The 13,202-nt window shown below is 50.8% G+C and overlaps 2 protein-coding genes across 2 annotated transcripts; one reads left to right on the top strand and one right to left on the bottom strand.

The window, feature by feature from the left end:
• Nucleotides 1-1,767: 1,767 nt before the first annotated feature.
• Nucleotides 1,768-3,891, bottom strand: ASPACDRAFT_53840 (uncharacterized protein; the record flags this gene model as incomplete). The annotated part of the gene is made up of 2 exons (XM_020202806.1): nucleotides 1,768-3,438; nucleotides 3,583-3,891. The coding sequence occupies 2 exons, from the start codon at nucleotides 3,889-3,891 to the stop codon at nucleotides 1,768-1,770; spliced, it is 1,980 nt and encodes a 659-aa protein (XP_020054102.1).
• Nucleotides 3,892-11,739: 7,848 nt separating this feature from the next.
• Nucleotides 11,740-12,860, top strand: ASPACDRAFT_45861 (uncharacterized protein; the record flags this gene model as incomplete). Its single annotated transcript, XM_020201693.1, has 2 exons — nucleotides 11,740-11,964; nucleotides 12,093-12,860. 2 exons carry the CDS (start codon nucleotides 11,740-11,742, stop codon nucleotides 12,858-12,860), a joined length of 993 nt encoding a protein of 330 aa, XP_020054103.1.
• Nucleotides 12,861-13,202: the final 342 nt, after the last annotated feature.

The raw sequence follows: 13,202 nt of genomic DNA on the forward strand, positions 1-13,202 counted from the left end.
GTGGTTAGTATCATGATTTGCGAACCTCTTCCTCTATATTCAGATATACTCGTCGAACTATCTATCGCCTGTATCTCGTTGGGGCCTCGATGGCAAGTTCCTAACGACTTGTAGTCTACAGGATCAGGGCGGATGTGTGTAGATAGGACGGCTCATCAGTCTACTCTTGCATCCACTATACTGTACTATCAGAGCTATAAGAGTCGTTTTCATCCCCGACTTGCCGCTGGAGAAACCCCCATTCCCTGACGCCCCGGGATGCATCATAACACAGACCCAATCTACTATTAAACCAAGTTGCTGTCCCCGCTGTAGACTCAGGTCAAAGGCTGATATAACGAAAAGCTTGTTCGATTAGGGCTTATATTGAACGACACCTGCATTTACCTCACAACATTCAGCGGTAGCGGACACGATATGCCTGCAACTTTTGTCACCCTCGATCAAGGATACTATCATGATCACACTGATAGACTGATGGGAAAGCATCGCTGTTTAACCGGTGTCTCGATGACATTAGACACTTAGACTTCAGCAAAGAGCTCCTAGTCGTACAGCGCAGGAACGCCGGATGATAAGGCAGATATTTGGAAACGACGTTTAAGCGTTGGGTGGTAGGCCATTATCATCATTTTCGGCCGATGTATGGTCAGGCTACTGACATATCGATATGTTGATTTAGTTACTGCATGTCTGGGTGGCTTCCCATGCGTGGTGTTTCTCTGAACCGAGGCTAGCAGCAGACAGCGCTACTTATTAGCGCCCAGGTGTTCGCAAGGGCGACGAGGACGGGCGGGCTCAATAACCAACAAGAGATACGAAGATACTTTAGGTGTACGCGCCTTGTTGAGAGTCATATGACTAGCTTGTTTCAAATCGGATAACAGCGCTTGGTGGTTAGCTGTACTGGAGATCGCTAACGGGGCAGTTGGGGCTTGACACGCGCTTTTGCGCAATCACCCCACGCTTCCGCGCCGCTCAATGAGCGTCATAGTCAGGCCTAAAGTGCAGATGGACGAGAAGGTTGCTTCAGTCATTAGTGCCGACTTCCGCAGAAATCCTGTTTGTTGTTGAGGAAAAATAGCAATGTCAGGGGGCTAGTGCCAGACAGCGTCCCATGCTCATCGTTTCTCTTCTCCGGCTGTGCCGCCGACACACCCTCCCCGCCACCTATTCAGCCACTGGGCGTCCACACCATCACCAGCACTCGGAGTCTCGTGGACATCGGTTCAATGTGTATAATTAGTAGTAAGTCCAGATTAAGTACCAAGCACCAGGTATAGTGGGTCAGCCAGTCGCCTCCCTGCCTTATCCTACACCGCTTAGAGACCAGGAGAGCCAAGCAGGGTGCCTCTCGACATCTCTTCGGGACATTGTATTCAGTAAATCACTATATTCAGAACTCTGTGTCTGGTTGACTGTCTGCTCATCAAACATTATGTCGTGGCGCGCCCCCAGGGCGGCCTAGAGGGCAACGAGATCGACCCTTCCTTTGAGGTCTGAAAGAAGAAAAAAGAGGGCAGCAAAGAGAGCCCTAAGAGAAAAGAAGAATAAATGGTGGGAGAAGAGTAAGAAAAGAAAATGGGGCAGGGAGAAAGAAGCATAGACAAGAAGATCCCGCAATATAGGAAAATCCAAAAGCCAAAGTATTAGTATCACATCAGGCTGGAATGCCAAGAATCAAACAGAAAAGATAAGATGAGAGAAAATGCCCAAAAATGCAAGTTTAATGCTGAGGTGATGAAGAGCGCCTAGCAGATCGCACCATCACACATACGAGTCAATCTCAGGGGGGAGCGTTGGAGATTCAAAATAGCAAGGCGTCGGATCCAAGGGAATCTCCATGCCCATCGCAGGGAACGTAGCCATGGGGTCATACCCGTCAATGAGGGCGGTCTCTAAGACTTGAGAAGAGATCTCGTCAGCCGCTGCCAGAGGCAGACTAGAGAATTGTACATCTTCAGCGCCAACCACCAGCGGTGCGGCCGTCAGATCATCCCCTAGTGATTCCTGGTTATTGAAACTCGGAGCGTTGCCCACAACAAATTCGGTCTTCTGCACCATCCAGTGCTTCAAGACGTCCATGGGTGGGTGGTTACCACCCCCCTTACCGCCGCGCTTCTCGCTGTCTTTGCCGCGGCCACCCCGACCGCGTTGGCAGGGGTTGAAGTGGGTTCGACGGAGATGAGCCGCGGCGTTATAATTAGCACCATATCGTTTGCCATTGCGGCAGGCCTTGCAATTGGCCAGGAAGGTCTTGTCAGGAGAAATGTCAACACAAACCCAAACCTTGCGAACCACGGCGTGCACCCGCTCGATATGCCGACGCAGCTCGTGCTCCCCGTGGAAGCCGTCCGGCTGGTCATTGCACATGTTGCAATACGTTTTCGGGCGCGTGGGCCGCTGGATCGAAGCTTTGGGGATGGCGGCCACCTCCTTAGCCGTCCCATCGGAAGATGAGATTCTGATCATCTTATGCTGCTCACCCACCTTGGGTGGTGAGCTACTCTGAGCCTCCGCTTTGGGAGCAATAGGGCGAGCGCCCTGCACAATTTGTTCTTGAGTTCTGCGCGCTGCTCTGGAGGGTTGGGAAAGGGATGAGGGACTGTCATTCTCAGTAGATAATGAGGCTTTCATCTCCGTCGCTGGAGATGCGGAGAAGGTAGGGATGGGGGAGTAGAACGGGGTAGAAGAAGGAGCAGAGCAAGAGAAGGAAACCGGGGCAGTGGAGTCAGGGTAGGAGAACGCGAGATCATGAGCAGGATTTTGGTGCAGGGGGTTGAAACTGGTGGGGAAGGGAACATTCATCGGCGAACTGGAAGGCATGAACTCGGTTGAAGGCACAGAGAAAGAGAAAGTAGAATCAAGATTTGGTCCGGAAGAATCAAACCTCATCATGCCAAACCCCCCGCAAAGCGAGTCTGTGGTAGTACTCCTGCTCATCTCCACCGCGGCCGGCTGGTCGACCATCGTGGGGTTTGCCAAGGTGGCGAAGTCGGCCATTAGCTCAGGCTGGGCCTGAACTAATTGCGACCTTTGTTGGTCAAATCCAGAGAGCGCGGGATCCGCTGAAAGCGCCATGGAAAGAGCCGAAACGTTTCCTTGGCCTTGGAAGTCACCCAAGTACTGCTTGGCGTACTCCGAGGGGGTATATTCGTTCACATGGTCAAGCCGACGCTGCACGCGCTGAGGTCCATAAGAGTGTCGATGTCCCTTCAGATTGGTGGCGGCCAGCGACGGGCGGTGTGAAACCGGCGTTTGCTGACTCTGTGAGCGGACCATGGCCGTTTGTCGCGAGGACCCAGGACCCGAGAAAGTAGCCGCGGTATCCTTCCGTGAATTGGTTCTTGACAAGCGCCGAGCTGTCTCAGGCACCGCCGGGGAGGAAGCATGAGACAACTCGCGTGTCAAGTCGACGGTCACTGGAGGTTCCGGAGTCTGCCATTTGTCAACCCAGGGACAGTTGTCGGGAGATGGAAGAAAGAGACAGTGAGGTCATGGAGGAACGCGAGGAGAACAGAATGGGAAAGGACGAAGACATGAATAGAAGGCGGGAGTAGAAGACCAGGATGATTCACGTACGGTGACTCGTCGTTTCGGTGGGGGGAGACCAGAGCCAGGGAGAGTCCGGGGGGTATCCTGTCGCGTCCTTTTCCCAGACTTCTCCAAAGCAGCGCTGTCGTCTTCGGAAACACCAGAGCCGGAAACCGGGCGATAGCTGGAGGAGGCATCGAACGAGGAAGCTGACGGAGAGGCCGTGGTGGTCATGAACTGACTCAACCGCTGACTCCAAAGTTCATTCCGCTCGGATTCCGGAAGGTGGGAGTGTCGAACCAAGAAAGCGTCCCGATACCCAGAAATAGCCCGTGTGAACAGTTCGTCGTCGGCCATGGTGCCAGCCATAGTGGGTGGGGAGATCCTCTCTTTGCGTGTCGCCTCTTATCGCGTGGGGCAAAGGAGGGCTGCTATCAGTATCAAGTGACTGGAAGGGATAGGAGGGGCTCTCTGCAGAAAAAAGATGTCAACAGATTGATCCCACAAAAACTAAACTGAACTGGATAGGTGATGGAACAGGCGAGACTGACTGAATTTTTGAGACAGGCAAGGAAAGGCTGTCGCTGATGAGTGCGTGGGTAGGAGTGGCGCTGGCGGGGACGAATTCGCGGATGCGGCCCCAGAGAGTAGATAGTATAGAGAAAATGAAGAGAGGATATGAGGGGAGAGCACTCGCGGAAAGTAGGAGTAGATTGCAGGAGAGTAGCAATGTGAGTGGAAAGAGGTTAGGAATATGAAAAGTGGGAAGAAGAAAGATGGAGTATATGAAGAGTAGGAGGTAGGGGGAAGTGGGAGGAAGTTTATGGGGATCCCAGATTTATGCGACGAGGAGAATAACGATAACGATAAAGAACGAGGAGATCAGGGAGGGAGGGGAGGTTATCAATTTAATAGAGCATCTACCATCCCCACAGCTTGGGCTTGGTTGAATGGGCCGGGAGAGATGGTCTAGGGTGAAACTAAGGTTGAGAATTAGGATTGGGAGAAGAGAGAATGGAAGAGGAAGAAGAGGATTGAGAAGGATGAAGACGAGAGAGAGAGATGAAAAAAAGAGAGAAGTATCGGGAGAGAGAGCGAAAGAGAGAGAGAGCGCGCGCGCGCAAAAGATCCGTCAGAAGGGGAAGCAGTAAGTTGCAGGTTAGTTTGGGAGTGCCTCCTCCATCAAGAGGGTTGAAACTGGGCGGGGATCAAAGATGGAGGGCGCAATGGGGGTTCCAGACCCTCTTGGGGGGAAGAGGGTGGGCAGAAATCCCTTATCCTTCTGTTTTTGTTTTTCTTATTTTTATTTTTTTGGGCAATGAATTATCCATATTTTCTTAGATTTCTTTCCATACTACGACTATTCAGGAAAGTCGACTATCTCATTTACATACTTGGTTCACTTCAGGAGCTTATTCTTTTGTGGTTGCTTTCCCCATACTTTTTTTTACCCGCCCATAACAAGACAAGCAAAGATTCATAAGGAGAGAACATCAACAAGCGAAACAAGACAATATTGAGAATGGTAGAAGAGAAGAAGAAAATGAAAAGAGAAAAAATTCCTCGACAGTATAAAGGACGAGAGGAACAAATAGTTAGATAGACCGGGAAAAAAAAGGAATACTATGGATACTCTTCCCTTCCCCATAGCATCATGGTGATCAGAACACTAGTGCTATTTAGGCAATCCATCGTTCTTAGTGAAGTGGTTGGAAAACTGCCCATGTTCTTGCCATGGATGTTCCTCCCTAGAAGAACTATCCAAAAGAGACTAGATTAGAAAAGAGTAAGAAAAGGGGATGGTGACACGCTGACTGTTCAACAGAGCCCGAATTGGCCTGGTTACAAGACTGGGTCAGGAAACATTGGTGATGAGAGAGAAGACGGATTGGAAGGATGGATGAATGGACGAACACGGTGTGTGCCCGAAAGTGAGGCGGCGAACCGGATGGCAGCAGCCTCCACCCGGACCAGCAGGACGACAGATGCGCTGGAGAGACCTGGATCAGTCATCCGAACGGTTGATTAGTTAGTTAGTGTTAGTTTGGTTATGATGAATGGATGCTGTGCACGGGAGTAGCTACTGACTAGGTAGGTAGGTATATACAGTACCTGGTACTGCGTATAGTACCTCATACACCTATAGTAGTACTAAGGTATTCCGTACTGTGTGTTCCGTCGAATAATAGGTATGGAGCCAAGTACCTCGGGGCGCAGTACCAAATACACCCATCACCCGGTCTCCATTGCGGGTGGGACGCCCCTACGTCGGCCGCTCTTTTTGCCCACGGAGGCGCCTACGGCGGTACATCGACATCCTAAGGCGTTGACGTACCCAGTACTCAGTCATCTCCGTACCTCACCTGCTCAGGAATCAGGATGCCAGGGTAGACCAGCTGCGCCAGTTCGGAACGACTGTACGGCTGCCACGTCGATGTGGGCTACACCCGTTCGGGCAATTTCCTACCCCTTCACCTCATTGGTTTCTTTAGATACTCCCTCACTTGGTGATTGTTCGCTTTTACTGCCACGAAGTAAGCATCCATGGGCTCTATCTAGGGACTGTGCCTCGCTGCCCGGAGACGCACCTCCATTAGCCAGTCTCGCTCCTGCCTGCTATTTCTAGCGTCCGTTGGGACAGGTGCGCTCACAGCAGAGATGAAAGGGTTCCCTTGATGTTATCATCTCTGGGACGAACATCTTTTACAAAAGTCGAGCACATACCTCTTCCTGAAGCAAGCTGTGCCTTATCCTCTAGGAGCGCTGTACATTCTAGATGAGCCTGCCTATCAGATCAACCTAAATGGCAGCTCGAGTCGAGCATTATCCGCATCACCATCGACAATCCCGTCATCGCAAGCCCGTGGTGCTCGTGAAATTACAACAAAGTACGTTGCTGGCTAACCACCAGGGGCAGCAATTCTGGTACTCGAGGTACTCTCCCGGAGCGAACCCGCGGTACCACGCGGAAATCACCCAAGGTTCCCTAGGTGTTATCTGCACATGGCCGCCGTCCCTAAGAACATCTATGACTATCAAATCTACGGGATGCTAGACGGCCCGTTATGGTTATTGGGGAGACCACAGCCGGCCAGCGACGAAAGTCCCTTCCTGGAATTTTTTTTTTCTTTTCCCGGATCATCCCTGGGCGCCATAACCGGCCGATCTCCAGACTATGGATCGATGACGGATGAATCAGTTTTGAGAGTGGGGCGCCAGAGGAGCCAGGAGTTATGCCACCAATCCCCAATTCAGACAATAACTTATACGATCACATGACTACACGTGACGGGTCTCCAGAGGCGGGTTCTCCGCTATTGTACGAACTATCGATTGTCGTCGTGGAGGGCGGTGGACACTGCACTGCGTACTTGGTGCTGGGAATGAGACATCTCTGGATTTCTCCCTCCTTTGTGTGTGTTGGCGTTTCAGCTTTCGCAGTAGTAGCATTAGAAGCTCCCCTTCTTCCAGCTGGATCCAATTCTACACTACCACGTAAAACGGGCAAGCTCGAGACAGGTTGAGCTCAAACGAAGAAGAAAACTGAGTTTGTGAAGTTTGCTCAAACTACTCCGTACGGCGCACTCCATTGATTCTCAAACGGCACCCCCGCCCAAAGTTTTTTTTCCTCACCGAGAACTTGATGTCCCCTATTTCTACCAATCTATTATTATCGGCTACTTGGGCGGTCAAGCCGCAATCCTATCGTCCAAACCGTTGTTTCAGCGCCCACCGCCAACCCATGAAACCCGCCACGGATGCCACCGCTGGTTGTTTGTTTGACTGTTGCGTCCCTGGGAATGGAAATTAAACATGATCCAAGGAGGGGCAAAATGACAACTACTTTGTTGCTAACTTGGACTAGTAGTACATTATGGAGCGGAACGGTCCAGATCAACGGCACTTCTTACGAACCGTGTGGTTTGACTCAAAATGGGCAAGAGAAAGGCCTAATAGGCAAAAAGCCCTTCATGATTCATCCCACTTCCACCTCCCCTCTCTCTCTCTCTTGCACTTACACCGGCTATTGATTATCGTACCTGAGGACATCCTTTCGTGCAAGTAGCAAGCCAATCAGTGTGTGAGCGCATGGGGCTCTAGAGAGCTTTCAGATTGATAACTAACCCTCCTCTGATCAACACCGGTTGACAAAAAGTCCATTCCCCTTTTATCCCACCTATTCGGCGATGACCAAAGTAGAAGAACAAGGAGGGGTGAGGGGTGAGGAATGAGGGGTGACCAACAAAGTGGGAGACTCGTATGCGACAGCTAATACGTTTACTCCACATTTTGCTTCTTGAATTGGCATGAACATGAATGAACAGTGTGATAGTGGGGGGGACGAGGGGGAGGGGTATGTTAGATGGGACAGCATTGTTCCAATTTCATCTGATTCCCCATCAAGCCATCAAGCCTCTCAATCGTAGCACATACTCAGTACTATCTAGGCCAGAGAAAGAAAAGGAGTATTCATTTACATAGAAGCAAACTATTCTCGGGAGCAACAGAGGCCAAACCCATGAAATTTGTTTCCGGCCGGGCACAGTCTTCTGCCCGATGAACCTAGATAGATTGGAAGAACTACTACGATTTGGTGTTGTTTTTTCTTCATCCTTGTAATCAGGTTGCAGTTTGAAGAAGACAGGTGGGTACAGTGTACTATACTCACTCACTCACTCCATACTGTAGATAGTAGGAAGGAACAACAATGACCCCGACAAAAATAGTACTGTAGAGGAAAACAACATGACGCTATCTCATCGGTTCTCTGCAAAGAAAGAAAGCACTCCCATTCGACAAGCACCAAAGACGATCGGCGCCGCCAGGCGGGGGCCGCCAGACGGCTTTTGGGTGCGATCGGCGATTTTTGCCCTGAAAGGGGGAAGAAGAACAAGGAGAGGGGGTGGATAATAGGCTGGCATTGATTGATTGACCTTACACTTGGATCAGCTATTGTAGGTTTTCACTACGAGTATCGGTGCTTCTATGCAGGATGCACATCCTCCAGTATTAGTAGTCTACTGTCCATAACGAAGTAGAAATGTAACTCTGGTAGCACGCAACAAAGTTTTGATTTTCCTGGTTTCATGATGGAAAGGGCTACAATTCCCAGGATGAGGGCAGGTTAAATTTAGACATGAGAGATTCCAGGGCGGAGGGAAGGTGGGAAGGAGGGACTGAATCAATTTACTTGCTCAGAGTCAATCAATTTTGACGGGGGTCGTCTGATCGGGAAGATCTAGGTGATAGCTGAGTCTGGAGGTAACTTACCTTCCAAGCTTATGGCTGCCAACTCTTTCCCATGACAACATCTCCTTCAGTCCTCTGTCTCCCCCCCCCCCCCCCTTTACACAACTTCCCGCGTGCCCAAGCGAAAATTGTGATTATGATGCCTTAACATTGATCCCTGTACAGCCAGGACCACAAGCTCAGATCTAAAGCACGGTTTGTCGGACAAACCGAAGTGGAAGACTGCTGGGATGGAATAAGTACTGTACAGTACCCAAGTACTTCAGCTACCAACTGGCTAAGGCCGCGGATGCCTGAACTGATGATGTCCATCGACTGACTGACCGACTGCCTTGTCGCTCACTCCGTGCCGATTACCAAGCCAGGTGGGCAAAGTAACCAACTTTGTGGTGTGATGTGTGATGTGTGATGTCTTTTTCCAAAAGATCACATTGTGCCCGACACCAATACTACGACCACCACCACCATTACCGAGCCTGTCCGGGCGTCACCTCAAGACCTCCGTTCTAGAATGGCGCTTGAGTCAGCCACTTACTCCCAGTATCCGTCCCGCTGGCTCGGTCTGAATGGGTGCTATGACCTCTGGCCGTCACGGCGCCCAGAGGCTCTGCTCCCTGCTCCATCGATTCACATCACTGGATACGCCGATGACGCGGCTGATCAGACGGTGTGAACTGAAGCTGGCCTCTTGTTTGTGAGTCCTGCTAAGCCTTGCGCCTCAATGAGCAGTGAGCTGTGCGAGTCTGTCGCTTCGGCCTCGGGGTGGCTATGTTTATGTCTGAGCATATGTGAAACGCCGCTTCGGCAACCGTAGGCCCCGCTACATGATTTGTCGTGGCGATGGCCACATAGGCAGCATTCTTGTCTGAGGCAGTCGATAGGAAGCCAATGCACGAAACAGCACTTGTGATTGCCGCTTTCCTTCAGCTATTCTGAGGCGATTTTCGGTACTTTGTGCCCCCAGCTTTGAGTGGGTAGACGATCTTAATAGACAGTGGTATGCTGTGATCGACTCGCAAGTGCATCAATAACATCCTGTCGATACGGCTTGAGTTCAGGTGTCCTTTGCGCTGCAAACAAGTTTTCTCGGTTGACGGTCTGCAATACAGCAAGTCATCCTGGTCCCATTGAACGAGTCTTTATCTTGACTATGGACCAACGGTGCGAGAGGCTTCTAACCGAGCTTCAAATGGCACTTCTACCGAGAATACCATTCTGCAGTCGCATGAATGCATCAATATTCAAGGACCATGTCGAAGCCTCGAAAATGTGATCGGTGCCGAGTTCTAAAGGGTCATATCAACTCGCTTCAGGTTGTACTGCAATTGACGGCCACGGTCACGGGATTTCTATATATACCTCAAGTCAGCTACTGAGCACGTGCGAAGATCGCGTGACATCCTCATCTTGTTCCTCGCAAGGTCAATCCCGATGTCGATTGATATCTGGACTAACCACCGAATATTGACACTGCGGGACGAGTCATGTACAGATAGCGTCGCGGGCGCTAACCATCCTGTGGGCCGTTGTAGGATGTGACACTTCGCACAGCGCCATCATTCACATTCGAGGTGGCACAGAACCTGCAATCCCTGCTAACTTTCCAGATGCAACATCAACCCTTTGGGATTCAAATGCCATCTTGTCATCTACAGGGACAGGGATGACCGACAATCAGCAGCCTTCCACAGAGTCAGGGTCAGACTGAACAGAAACGCATCTGCCGCCAAATTATTGAATTGTCGAGGCAAGTCTACGGATGTTGGATTTTACCCGAGACCGAGTAGTGCATTCATTTACAATCAGTAATTTGCTTCGAAGTCTTTGCATGATGAGATGCACATGCTGAAAGCTACCGACGATCAGTCATTGGATATGAAGTCATGGGTAACCAAAAAAGCGGACAACCAGTGACCAGAGGAGTCAGTGATGGGTCTGAATGACATCAAGGGCGAAATCTCTGGAGTGATGGGGCATCTTCTTGCACGATGGGGCAGCACTTGTTCGCACTCGATATACTCATATATAAGACAAGTAACCTTGTAGATTGGCAATGAAGCCAGATGACGATTATAAAAAAGTATATCAACTCGAGCGAGAGCTCTCAGCGCTGCGACGCGACCACCAAACAACCTACGGCAAGTGGTTGATTGATGGCTCTTGTTCCGATGGCGGTCCGGAAAGCCATCGGACTGACGTCAACTTGCCACTACACGGTGACAGATCCCCCACAATCGGCCAAGCTTGCCTTGAGTTCGAGGGGGTGGGTTAAATCAGAATGCGAATTGCGATATATAGTCGACTGGGCATCCCTTGCCTTCTTTTTCCTACCTCCGACTTCCTAATTCTTCCGGGCGCTATTCTCCATCAAAATAGATGAACTGATATGATCGATCGATCGACTAGTTGGTGTTCACGCAACAAATAGTCTAATCTGTCCTTTTCGGTTTCGAATTAATTCTTTGATCTATTTGATCTAAACAACCTGAAAAGAAAAAGGGGCCTCCTTCGAACAAAAAGGGTGAAAGGTCCAAAGCACCACGTGATCTTGTTAAAGGGGCCAAGTTTTGAGCCACGTCATAGCAAATCGGAATAGCCTTCAAGTTTGGTTCAGTTTTCGGTTTGTACGGTACCGCGGCGGTGAAAGAAGGAAAATAATTTGATCGGAGGTGGGAAAGCGTTTGCGTTTGAGTCCAGCTGTTGGAGTAAAAGGGGGGGAAAGAGAACCTTGAAGAAAGGGAAAGCGGAGACAGTCCAGTCCCAGAAGCGGAAACCGGGCAAGCTGGACCCTCCACTTCATTGACAGCAACGATCATCATCATCTTTCTCTTCTCCTATGCAACTTTCCCTTCAGCATCATCCACCATCACCACCACCATACTCTCAGCTCAGCTCTCTTCTCTCGATACGCGTACCTAAAAACAGACCTTCCCGACTTTCGCTTTCCTCTCCATCATGTTCGAAGACTCCGACAACAATCTATACCTCTTCACCTCCCTTACTGCGGGGTCATCGCACATCGTCACCGCAACGGCAACCCTGGAGCGGATTCTCAAAGCCAACAAGCTACCGTTCCTGGCCATTGATGTCGCAACCAACGATGTAGCCCGCAAGCTCTGGGGTCGTCGCGCCAAGGGCAAGAAGCTGCCGGGCCTAGTGAAATTTGGCAGCGTTATTGGGGTATGTACCCCGCATAGCTTCTGGCCACCGCGGGGGGTGGCGGGCATTACGCGCCTCCCCCTCTTTGCCCCCTCTCCCATCCATCTGCAACACACGACCGACTGAAGACTAATCATCTCATACTATAGGATCTAGAAGAGGTCGAAGACTGGAACGAATATGGCGAGCTCAGAATGCAGATCAACAATGTCCAACCCATGGATAGCATCTTCGCCTCTGGCACGGTCGCGCAATCCGAATCCACCACTCCCACCGTCTCTACACCTACCACCGAAACTCCCGCCGTGAAACAAAGCACCATCAAGATTCAGAGCCCCCCTGCAAAGGAGACTCCGAAGGACGAGTCTGCCACGGCTGCCATGCGCCTGGCCAGTGAGGAAGCTGCTGCCAAGGCCAAGGGTCACCCCAAGAACGGCGACGCGAAGAACAATACTAAGATCAACAGCAGCAACGTTCCAGCTGCTGCTGCTGCCGAGCAGAAGCCGACCGAGCCTACTGCGACGACGAGCGTGGACACTCCTGCTGGGAAGGAAGACACTGCAACTGGAACTGAGGCTATCGAGATACCCGCCACTGAGGAGACTAAACCCAAGCGACCGCCGTTGGTAGTTCCCGAGTTGGCCGCAGAGTCATCTGCCAACATTCGCGCGGATGCCGCTGTGGTCGAGCACCATCGGGGGTCGATTGTCTCGGCCACCTCTCCCGAGGAGCAGGCCAAGGTCGCCCATGATCTGCGCAAGTCCATCTCCGGTGGCCACCAGGAGCTGCTGAACTCTCTGCGTGAGGATGTTGCGGCCGGAGCCAACCAAGAAGAGACCATCGAGGAAGAGCCCGAGGTTGGCGAGCAGAAAGAGGCGGCATCGGCGACGGCGGAAACCACCAAGGATAGCCACTAGACCAAGCGAATGTTTATTTGTGGGTTTCTGTCGCAGGACGATATCATTTTAGCTCCCGCCTTTGTGCATGTGTCACCTTACGCATGATCGCTTGAAACTTTTACATACCATGTACAGATACCAGACTTTATTCTCTTCTTATTGTTTAGCCTTTCTTATTAGGATATTTGTATGTTTGACATTGTATCGTCGTTATCATCGACAGAAATTGCGGATGGTCATCAGTTGCATGTCTCCGGACCTTCACACCGTAGCTCTAGAACTCTCGACTATTTACTTCCATATGTCCGGGTCAAAGCATACTGCGACGGGATCCAGCAAGAGAGCTAAAATACTCAGAAA

Source organism: Aspergillus aculeatus (genome assembly GCF_001890905.1).
Source record: "Aspergillus aculeatus ATCC 16872 unplaced genomic scaffold ASPACscaffold_13, whole genome shotgun sequence".
NCBI lineage: Eukaryota > Fungi > Ascomycota > Eurotiomycetes > Eurotiales > Aspergillaceae > Aspergillus > Aspergillus aculeatus.